The sequence below is a fragment of the Dendropsophus ebraccatus genome, chromosome 2, assembly GCF_027789765.1.
Source record: "Dendropsophus ebraccatus isolate aDenEbr1 chromosome 2, aDenEbr1.pat, whole genome shotgun sequence".
Lineage (NCBI taxonomy): Eukaryota > Metazoa > Chordata > Amphibia > Anura > Hylidae > Dendropsophus > Dendropsophus ebraccatus.
Window position 1 is genome coordinate 135,059,571 of NC_091455.1, and position 12,067 is coordinate 135,071,637.

Consider the following 12,067-nt stretch of genomic DNA (forward strand, 5'->3'; position numbering starts at 1 on the left):
TCCCAGCAGCGGAAAAAAATTAGACTCTGGTTTGATTACAAATTATATTGGGGAATAACACTGGTATAACATACACATCATTGATAAATGTAGGCCAACATTTTTACAAACTTTGAGAAAAGCAAATAACCTTGGTTAAAAGAATATATCCTACTGTATTGTTTATACTCCGGATGTGTGACATGTCGGTAATGTTCTAAGCTATGATCATGTCATGTTTAAGGCCTCTGTATAATGTATACGCCAGTTTCCCACCTTTTCCAACATGGGAATATACCTTTACACAGGCTGAAGATTTTAACCAGAAATGCTTCTATCTACACACTCTAATCAGAGAACACATTGGTAACGAATAGCATTAGTGTCCAGGGATACACCACAGATTCAAAGCTTCTTAGCAGAACAGTTTAGTACAACAGAGTTACATGTAATATACAAGGGCAGAAATCTTTATACCCAGCACCAGCGCAGAGAAGCAAAATTGGGCAGAAGTTTCCGCATAGTTTTTTGTGCAAAGATTGGGTTTTGTGCAGAAGATTTTGCAATACTGTCGCTCTCTGCCAATGCAGGTTATGACACATTCCCCAGATAGAGTATATAAATATCACATTACATTTAGTGATATGCTGCCTCCTATGTCTTACACTTTCATCATGGTAAATTAATAGAGAATTGAGCACAAATTGTAGTGTATACCAAATTCCAGTTTTAAACATCTCAAGAAAGTTAGTGTCTTCTTACTACTTGTAAGGCTACTTTAGTTACAGATTGTCACTGCCTTTCCCATTCATTTCATCTTCACACACCTTACATAAGTGGTCAAACACATGTTCCTACTTTTCGGGAAACAATTTACATATCCCATTTATGGGAATAAAGGGAGAAGGCTATCAAACATGAGATGGAAGGGGTACAGAAATAAAATGACAAAACACTATATTTATGGGAACAATAAAAGCATGCTATACCATCCACTGGCAAAACCAACATATATGGTATAATATAGATATTTTTGCACACAGCTGTAAAGCTAGGAGTTGACGCAAAGCTGTAGCATCAAAATGTATGCAGTAAGGACACTTTTCTGGCATACAGTACATCTGGCTAAGGGAAGTGTATGGGTATATACTGTATATATCAAAAACATTTTTCAACCTATATGCTGAATGTAGTTGGTGCCCAAATGCAATACGAACTTAACCTTATTGAAAAGGAAATCTGCTGCTTAAAGTGACTCTGTACCCACAATCTGACCCCCCAAACCACTTGTACCTTCAGATAGCTGCTTTTAATCCAAGATCTGTCCTGGGGTCCGTTCGGCAGGTGATTCAGTTATTGTCCTAAAAAACAACTTTTAAACTGGCAGCCCCGTGCCCAATAGGCATGGCTTACACTGTGTATGCATTAGGCTGGCACACCCTCTCTGTCCCTCCTCCCCACCCTCCTCATCATTAGGAATGCTCCAGGCAGTTTGCCTCCTATACATCAGCTGTGAGAGGACGGCACATGGGCTGGATGAGCGGGAATAGGAAAAATGGTGAAGAGGGTGGGGAGGAGGGACGGAGAGGTTGTGCTAGCCTAATGCATACACAAACTAAGCCACGGCCAAAGGGCACGGTGCTGCCAGTTTAAAAGTTGTTTTTTTATGACAATAAATGCATCCCCTGCCGAACGGACCCCAGGACAGATCTTGGATTAAAAGCAGCTATCTGAAGGTACAAGTGGTTTGGGGGGGTCAGATTGTAGGAACAGAGTCGCTTTAATCTGCGTATTCTGAATCTCTTAATTTAGAAGCCCATTAATAAAACAATAACTCAGGTTATTTTATTATAGTTATCACTGTGTGAAGTTCAGACAACTATAGAGGGTATATCTGCAGTTAACACCTTATTAGCCATTTTTCCCAAGGAAGGTTAGATGGTTCCGAGTATCATGAATATCATCAATGTAAGACTTAAACAACATAACAAAATAAGTTATTAACGCTTGATAAAAGGAAAAGAGTAGAAGAGTAGAGGTATATTAACCGTAAACTAGACAGATATGCCAAGCAATACAATGTAAAACCTAATGTCAATGAGATGGCACCAACTACAGTTGTCATTAGAATACATTTAACTTCACAGCGGGGTGAATGATTCATTTGCTGGACTCCATGTACATCATAACATTTCAATTGGCTGCCATTATATGTAAAATGGAATAACAAGATGAAGGTTTGAGTTGGTGGTGAACTGTAAACTAACTAAAACATTGCAACACATATTACCCCTGGAATAGTGGAATTGCTATTCAATTTTAAATGGATAATATTATTATCACCATAGGATTCTGTCTCCATTTCTTTCCAGTTTTTGTTTTTTATGAATTAGTGCAGTGACCAACTCCACCCCCTATTTCAATGACCTCAACGTGTCCCTCCAACCTGCCCTTTACTATTTCACTGTCCCTTCCATCTCTACCAACTTCAACATCTGATGGCACCTTATGATACAGGGTTTGTGAGAAAGGGCTGAACCATGCAGGAGAGAAACCGCCACCAAAAGCTTGTTTCATTCCTTCCCAACTACTAGTCTTCTCCCAAGTTGGATTCTCCTTCTTCAGTCGTTCAATTCCCTGAGGAGGTAAAGAAAGGGAAAAGCAATATAAGCAAATGGCTGATTAGCAGACAGCAGGTAAACCTAACAGCCAGTAAGTGCATATCAGCCTTTATCTATAAGCCTTTATCCAGAGGAAAAAAAATGTCCAAATCAACTGGCGCTGTAAAGTTATAGAGTTGTAAATTTACAAAAAAAACAAACAAAACTTCCAGTACTAATCAGCTTCTGTATAGCTTGGATGAAGTTGTGTAGTCCTTTCCAGTCTAACATGGTGCCCCCTTTTGCAATCTCTGTCCATTTTATAAATTGTACAGATGAGAAGCAAATCCCAAGAGGAAAGCTTTTCTGCTCTGTACCGTTCCCGATACACAGTTGTGGTAGCAGGGATCACTGGGTCTGACTAGAAAAACTACATGACATCCTGCAAAGCATGCAATAGGTTGCAATAGGAGAACATTTGGAGGGCTTGAGGGGTTTTTTTTTTTGCTTTTTTTTTAATAGAAACAAATAACAATAGAAAATTAGCAAATCTATATATCTGCCACCAGTTGATTTTTTCTCCTTGTACTCCTTTAGGGTGGGTTCATACTGAGGAATTCTTGCGGATAGTATCCGCGGAATTCCGTCGGCTGTCCACGCGCACGGCCGCACGCCTTTCCGCCTGCTCCATAGACACCATTCTATGGGCCGGCGTATTCCGCTATTCGCAGAAAGTGACATGTCACTTCTTTTGGCGGATAGCGGAATATGCCGGCCCATAGAATGGTGTCAATTGGAGCCGGCGGAAAGGCACGCGGCCATGCGCGCAGACAGCCAACGGAATTCCGCAGTTTATCCGCGAGAATTCCTCAGTATGAATTCACCCTTAAAGGGAATCTGTCAGCGCCCAGGCCCTACTTAAGGTGCTGACAGTGTGCTGTAGCTGGAAGTCCCCTAGTGAGCATGGTGACTTTTGGCAATTTTCCGTGCAGTGGATTTTGCACAATCGCACGTCTCCTACTGTAATGAAGAGACAAAGAGGAGTCCTTTGTGCCACACTCTGGCACACCTCTCCACTCCTTCCACCTACCTCTTCTTCATGAATAATCAATGCTGCCCAGCCTCCTCCTCGCTCAGCTGTCAGCCAGTGTCTGATTGCAGATCAGTCCTCTGTAGGCAGTTTATGTCTGAAAAAAATATTCAGATATAGTTGAATCTCTTCTCCCTAATGTGTTGGAGCTGTGGTCTTGGGGTAACTCACCTGTCTAGTGACCTGCCAGCAGTTCATTCTCTGGTTCAAACCCCCTGATGGACATGAAGTAGAGGTCTTTGTTTTTTTCTCATCATTGTGAAAGCTATGTTCACACTGTATTTTTGCTCAGTATTTTTGTAATTTTTTTTGCAACCAAAACCTGGAGTGGACTGAAAACACAGAAAGGCTATCTTCAAACACTGTTGAAATTGAGTGGATGGCAGCCACTTAATGGGAAATAATTACTTTTTTTTTTTTTTTTTTAAATAACGGCCGAAATTTGCCATTAAATGACAGCCATCCGCTCAATTTCAACAGTCTTTCTATAGCCTTTCTATGTCTTCATTCCACTTCTAGTTTTGGTTGCAAAATACTGACCAAAAATACTGTGTGTAAACATAGCCCTAAAAATGATACAACAATGAGAAAAAATTAAAGACCTCTATTTCATTTTTATTAGGGGATTTGAACCAGAGACCAAACTGCTGGCAGGTCTTTAGATTAGGTCTAGGGAGTTATCACTAGACCTAGAGAGTTCAACTATATCTGAGTGATTCTTTTAGACCAAAAAACTGCCTACAGAGGACTGACAGTTGAGCGAGCAGGAGGCCGGGCAGCACTGATTATTCATGAAGAGGGAAGAGGAAGAAGTGGTGAAGTGGCCACAGAGTGGCACAAACCACTCCTCTTTGCCTCTTCAATACAGTAGGAAATGTGAGATTGTGCATAATCCACTGCACGGAAAAATTACCACCATGCTCACTAGGGGACTGCCAGCTAGAGCACACTGTCAGCACCTTAGGTAGGGCCCAGGAGCTGATGGATTCCCTTTAAAGTTGGTTTTAAAGAGAAGCAATCAGCACATTTGTGCTCAGATGGTCTCCTATTATGTCGAGGGTTCCTGGCTCCGTAGCTTCATGTCCTGGAGAAACGCTGTTTAATGAACTAGCCACCTGGGCGGTGTCTGATCCATGACTAGTCACGGCTCTCTGCCTGTCAGCATGCTCTGTGGGAGTGATTGACATGCAAAGAGGCCTGTTAGAGGGTCCTGCTGTACTATAAGTAACAAATGATAGCTTGTGTTGCAAGGGTAAGCAAGACCATATATTTTAAATACCATCCTTATATGTTTTTATGTATATCCCATCAGGTGAAGCTTTTTGTTCGAAACATGTTATTTTTAAGACAAAAATATATTTTTCACTATTAAAATCATATGGTCTTCAGGTCTAGTTCCTGCTGCACCCAAATTTCTCCTTATAGACCTTTACACACAGCACATAGTCACAGTCAAGATCTTCTGATGACCTTCCCTGAGATGGCTGCATGTTCCTGAATTTACTACATACTGCAAGAAGTTACTGTGTCTGTAACACAACATAAGGTGAGCTTATTATCTATGAAATACTCTGAATATGCTGACATACTGCCCTTTTTGTTCTCAGCATACTTGACTATAAAGTGCAGCCACACGAGCTGTCGTTTGTCATCTTTCGCCTGATAAAAAAAATATTAATATCCCTGTAAAAGTGAGTAAAAAAGAAACAACACTGTGAGACAGACTTCCCTGTAACCACCTCAGTAAAGGAAACACAACACACAAAGCATGCAGTTCTTTTCTAGGAAAACTTTTATTGCATTAACATTTTTGTTGTTTAGTATGGAAGCATATACTGTACAGAGCTAAATGAGATGCAGCGTTCACATTATAACTTAACTAAAACATCATTTTAGTCCGTCACAACCTAGAGAACTGTTCCTAAGACTTGGGAAGACCAGTGGAGGCCTTTAGAATATCCAGCATGAAATCCAGACCATTACAATCTCTAAAAGCTAAAGTTTAAATAAACCAAAAATATATATGGTACAGCTTATTGCCCAAAAAGATTAAAAAAAATATTCAGTAAAATCCTATGAATGGAATGTGTTCTGAATATACAAGTAAATACTTATATCTGTACATATGATATGAAAAATAAATGTAACATATGTGCTGCTGTACAGATACATGCAGCCTTCTGCACTCTATATTACATATACTGGAAGATTGGTAGCTTGAGAGTGCCAGATTTTTAAAATTACATCTCCCATCATCGTTTCTACCTTACAGGAACTGACAGGATCTAAAATCACAGACAAATCCAACACTATCACCCTATAAGTAAGCAATGCAATGTCTGAAATGTAATCTCATGTGGGCAGAAAATATGATGCGTAAACCAGAATAAATTTGTTTTATCCCCTCGTTGTATTAACAGTTGTGTAAGATGTGCTGTAACTATAATGGTGACTTTGTATAGCGTAGCTGTAAAAAAAAACAAAAAACCTGCATTTTAATTTCTGAAAGTTCCATGGTTATTGGACTAAGAATACATGATGGTCTGTGAAGTCTTCATAAACTAAAATAGATTAACAATGGGTTGACACAGCTCATCGAGAAACCATGGTATATGGGATTCCAATAGATCTAATGGTCAACTATTCTGTCCTTCCCAATAACAGTAACCAAAGCCTTATATTCCTGTGTGGTCATTAAATGCATGCTCCATGAGGTCAATGTATAACAATATCAGAAGTCCAACTGGTCTAAGCCTAATATTTATATCTTTGGAAGTTTAGCTTCAAAGATGGGCAAAGTGGCGACTGAGTAAAAAGAGAGAGAGGACATTTCATAGATTTAAAAGGAAAAAAAAAAAAAAAAGATACATCACAACACAAAACAACAATACAGGGAATTCTGATAGGGATCACAGAGAGAAGAATGAAGAGGCACCCATCAATTATACTACAAAAAGGAAATACAAGAAGCAATAGAAAATCTCCAAGTACATAAACAGAAAAAGCACACAACAAAACAATGGGTCACCAGTTCAGAAGTATAAAAGAGGGCTTTTAGTATGCTGAGGGAACAAGAACCATTTTAGTAGTGTCCTGCTAACTAAATCATTTGCTGTAATGCGGCTTGTAAAAGGGAACATGAAAGGGTAGACTGTATTTGCATGTGATCTCACAGTTAAGACCATATGCCATGGTATCCATAGTAAAAGATGGACTCAGTCACACATGACAGTGTGCATTAATTCGTAGAATTTGCTTTACTGTCTGACATACTCCCATGCAATGCCATGCTATACAATGTAATAAAAAACTATTAGTGCACAATTCCAGCATGGAGGCAAGGTAATAACTTAAAGAGTATGACATACAATCATTGTTGGACTACTACTAACCATGGGTATACTAGGGTATCAGGGAAATAAAATATATTAAAATGCCAACATACGTTACTTTACCATGTAAAATTTAGCTTTTGATTAATAACACTGTTTACACTGTATCAAGGAAAATTCCCATTAGAAATCTGCGCTTTTACTTGCATTTTATGGGTATTAATTTCCAAATTAAAATATGGATTCAATGTGGTTAGCTTTAACAGAAATAAATGAATAGATTCTCCACATCAAAAAAATGGCAAGTCACTTTCTTTCCAGGCCAGACAATTATACACCCTTTCAACACAAAAACATATTTTCCATTGGAATCAGTAGGAGGTGGTTTGAGGTCAGATTTCACGCCTGTTTTGAAGCAAAATACATGTAAAAATCTGCACGGGGAAAAAATAGTGAATATACCCTTATAAAGTTCTACATACCTCTATAGTCTCAGTTTTCTAGTTTCTGAATTGGGCCAACGTGGAGGTTCTCGATTATGCTCTAAAAGGCCACAGCTAAAGCATGTTAATAGTCAGCTAATTAATGAGTGAATCTAAAGTGTTAGCATAGCAGAGGGCTTTGCCAATCTTGTCAGCCAGCTGCCTTTCAACTCCGCTCTGGGTGCCTGGAAAAGCTGGATGCAGTCCTGGGAGAAGTTTCTCAGGACTGCATACAGCCTTTCTAGTTCTAAGGCAGTGGGTTGACAAGTCAACAGCAGAACTTAGCAAAACCCTTTACTTCACTTACATGGTAGATTTACTCATGTCTAATCATAATAAAGTGCTGTTGTCAAAAGCCTTTAGGACTCAGCACACTTGAGCGGTTTGCACTTAAAGCATTACCTACATAAAAACTCCTGTAGTCACTGTTAGATAGCTGTTAGGTCAAGGAGACCCATGGAGCCTTTAATATATCCAGCTGGGCTTCCAGGATGTAGAGACATGCTTTTATTCTGCAGTGCAGCGTGTCAGAAAGGCCTGACAAGTGTAGAATGAGAAGATAACCAATTATGAAACTCTTCAAGAAAAGCAAGCACACTAGCATTTTATTTCAGCTTCTTGGAGTTTTTTCATCTCTTTGCGTGACTCTTATACACTTTAATGACTTAAAAAAAAAGGAAAAAAAAAGGACACGCTTCACTTCCATTTGTAATCTCTTGTAGTGTTACTAAAGAGGGAGGAGCTTAGTTCACATGATTGTACTACACCTCGGGAAAAAGTTCTAATGCACATGATTTGGTGCTGAGGAGGTAAAGAAGATAACAAGTTTCCCAAGTTGTAAAGGTTGGGCTATATAGGATCAAAATGTTTTTGAATGATCTGTTTGCTTGGTCTATAGAAAATCCTATATGATAGTATGTATATGGAAGGCTGGAAAACTAATAAATGGAGTGTTCCGAAAAATATGAATTTACAATTAAGTTTTACAGTCATTTAATAAAACCTCTGATCTGTCACACAAACAAGTCAAAAGTTTTGATCAGTCAGGGAATCTAGATATAGCCAGGAGAAGCACGCAGGAGCATGTTTTACTCCCCAGCTTGCAGCTCATTTGTCCTGACCAATCAAAACTTTTGACATGTCTGTGTGACCTGTCAAAAAAAGTTACTGTCAAATAAATTAACTTTAGACATGTGGACCTCATCCCTCATCTATCAATCAAACTAACTTTCTCCATTGTAGTCTATGAAGTGAATCAGTCGTTCCTCAGTTGGCTGCGGAGTAAGTTACAATGTCTTGTGCTTTACCCAACTCTATCTCGTGATTGCTGCAGGTCCCACAATTTGTAACTGTTGACATGTTTATATAACTTTTGCTTCTCCTCTCATTCATGTAGCAGGGAGAAACAGCGACAGGTTACCACTATTTAGATATGCTATATGGCATACCTCATCGAATAGTATTTAAATTAATACATTTTTAGTAATACCATCGCTTACCACAAGATCAGAAGGACATTATGGAAAAACCTTGAAAACATATATTCAGTAATATCAGTGGGAATGAATATACTTGTATGAATTACTCATATGTTTCATTGGAAAATGGCCATCCAAATCCATAATACAACTATAAATGATAAAGTCTGTGATACGATATTTGTCTTCGTTTTTCAGCAGTGCAAGGTTTTGAGGTGTTACCAACATCATGTAATTCAAGTTTTCTTCAAAAATTACACTAAGCCCAAAAAAGAGTTAGCGGTTAGTTGGCACAGTCAGCTATGGCAAATGATGGCAGAGTAAGTCAAGTCAGGTTGGTTAGCAGAGCTTGAAATAGTAAAAAAAGCCAAGGATAGACAATCATTGTGTTATTGCAAAGAAAACAAAGAAACAAAGGAAAATAATGATTGAATGGTTCCAGAAAACAGGAGAAAAAAAACTGCTGCATGTTGGCGGCTTCTTCTTAGCAGTAACTCTCGGCCATTTCAAAAATAGAATAAATTGTATTCTTATGAAACATTCAATGTCAAGATGGTAAATGGAAGTATTGTGGTGTCTTCCTGTGCGACAAAGCTGGCACAGAATTCCTTAAACCACATACTGGTACGGATCTGCTTTCCCCTGGTCTGGTGTGGCGAGGGGGCTAAGCCATGCTATTGAGAATGGGTGGCCAAATACTGCTTTCAGGTTCATCCATTTTGTTTTTTTAGCCCATCTTCTCTCTTCCTTTTTCAACTGTTCTATGCCCTGAAAACAGAAAGATCACAAACTTTCAGTAAAAATGGATGGCTGTGGCTCACAGGGCAATATCACGGTTACAGTGGGGTTATGCTATTCCTGTGGAAAGGGGTCTAGGAGTAGGAGTCATTTGGAGCTCCAAAAGAGCAGGACAGGTAGTGAGTGGATTGTATCTAATCTCTGAAAATCACGTATTTTCATAAAATATATAGCAAAAAAATCTAGGCCACCAACACCAAAGAGCAGTCACAAGAAGTTTATTAGAGAGAATTGTAGTAGCATAGAGAAGAGAAATATTTAGGAAAGCATCAGATGCAACAAGTTATGTGCACATAAAAGCACTAACGCCTCAATAAAACCCCTTTGGTCCCTGTGGGCAGTTTATTGCATGCAACAATTACAACATGTAACAATAGTGACCCATCCCCCACTGTGTAGATGAAGTAGTGGAGAGTACGATTTATCACTATAATGGATGTGTAAAGAATCAGGGTGTACTCTGCTTGGCTTCATTGGTGCACCGTGAAAGCGCCAGGAGCCAGGGGAAAAGTCCAGGACTCCAAGTCTGGTAAGTAAAAAGTAAATCTTAACAGGATAGCGGTGCTGGGTGGGCTTAATGGCAGTTGACATGTACCCTTAAAACTAAGATTTTGGGGTCATGCAGCCTATATAACAATCAGCACATGTATGTTAACACTGCTTCTTTCTCCTCTGTATAGGGCTGTCAACATTTTCAAGGACTCTCTTCTATACAACTTGCAACAAGGTTGGGGCCTGATCAATGTCAACACACTGGCCAAGCATTGCATATGTACATTATATTTAATGAGCCATGATAAACCCCAGGTAGCAGAAGGAATATAAAGTTGTTGTATAAAGGTAGCAATATACCAAGTGTTTTTTTTTTTTTTTTTTTTTTTTTTTAAGTGGATAGAAAGGAAATCTCATATTGAAAGTCTGACAGCAGTTAAAGGGAAGGTAGTACAGTAAAGAAACACAGTTAGCAAGTGGAAATCAGTGCCATCATCTGTGATAGTTAAGAAGCCAAAATAAGTGAAAATAAGTCCTGATATCTCAACATGCTAGAGATGGAGGTAAGTGATATTCTTTGGGCAATACGAGCAATCTATCTCTTTGCAAGTAACTGTGTGAAGGATTGGAGGTCGGTTTGCCACTTTATGAGTAATAAGCTGGCAGATGAGAGAACAATTCATCTCCCTGCAAGTGATAGTGTAGATGGCTGGGAGAATGGCCTATATCTTTATAGGTAATGTTGTATGGGGTGGGGCAGATGGCTCATCTCTTTGAGAGTAATATTGTATGGTGCAGGCAATTGTGGGGACGGGAGTCATATATATAAAAACTGTTATGTAACAATGAATACAACAAGTACATCAGTAGGTCACTTACTGCTTAAGAGCATAGACAGAACCCCTCAAATACCTGTGAATGGGGGTCTTTCTTGCTGTAGGTGCCCATACACATTACATGCAAATCAGCTCAAAACTGTGTTTTCTGTTGGGATTGGCTAACAATCATGTTTACAGGGGTATCACAACTCTGGTCCCCAGAGGGCAGACAAGGCTGGCAGTATTTTAAGGAAAACCAGGTATGCACACACGAATGAATCGGGAGAATTTGTTGTTGGCTAACAGCTTTCTAAAGTGTATGGGCATCTGAAGCACTGCAAAGCAAGATATTACTAAGGGTGAATTCACATGAGGCAAATTTATGGCAGACGTTTCTGTAACTATCCCATTTATCTGAAATATCTCAACTCAGATAAAATGACCTGGTTTTTAATTTCAGAAATATCTTTTTTACAGTGGCAAAACCTGCTCTGAAAAAAACAAAACCTTAAAATCAGCATGGAATCTGCCGTATAGTGTTTGGTGACAATTATGTGGTCTACTTGTGGCTTTTCAGTTTTTTTTTTTCAAGCTCATATTGAGTTTAAAGTGATACTATCACCCCAGTTTTCCTGTGTGCTTTTATAATTTTTGGACAGTGTCACTAAAGCAATTATAAAAGCACACAGGAAAACTAGTGTAACAGTATCACTTTAATTCACTCTGGATCCACTCTGTAAAATGAAAGGTGTGGATACACATTATAAGGGTGCGTTCACACGTACCGCATTCACAACTGATTATTTTTACCAGCCCGGCATCTAATTAGTTTAACTTGGCTTTTATTACATTTTTGCAGCGGAATAAAAATCTGCTGCCAGAACGCAGGGCCATAGACTGTAATTGTACCAAAGTATTGCAGTGGATTTTACTGCAAAACTCACAGTGTGAAATCTGATGTAAGTGCAATACGTGTGAATATACCTTAAAAAACTAAT

The 12,067-nt window shown here is 39.0% G+C and overlaps 1 protein-coding gene across 4 annotated transcripts in view; it reads right to left on the reverse strand.

Annotated features, from left to right (window-relative positions):
- Positions 1 to 1,734: 1,734 nt before the first annotated feature.
- ZDHHC3 (zinc finger DHHC-type palmitoyltransferase 3) overlaps positions 1,735 to 12,067 on the reverse strand; it is a 45,180-nt gene continuing 34,847 nt past the window's right edge. For 3 of the 4 annotated variants that reach the window (XM_069958374.1, XM_069958375.1, XM_069958376.1), the window contains exon 7: positions 1,735 to 2,616. In XM_069958374.1, coding sequence (XP_069814475.1) covers positions 2,362 to 2,616 — 255 coding nt within the window. In that variant the 3' untranslated portion in view covers positions 1,735 to 2,361. Of the gene's footprint in view, positions 2,617 to 5,443; positions 9,730 to 12,067 lie in introns of those variants that run through there. The other variant, XM_069958377.1, reaches the window with a different exon arrangement.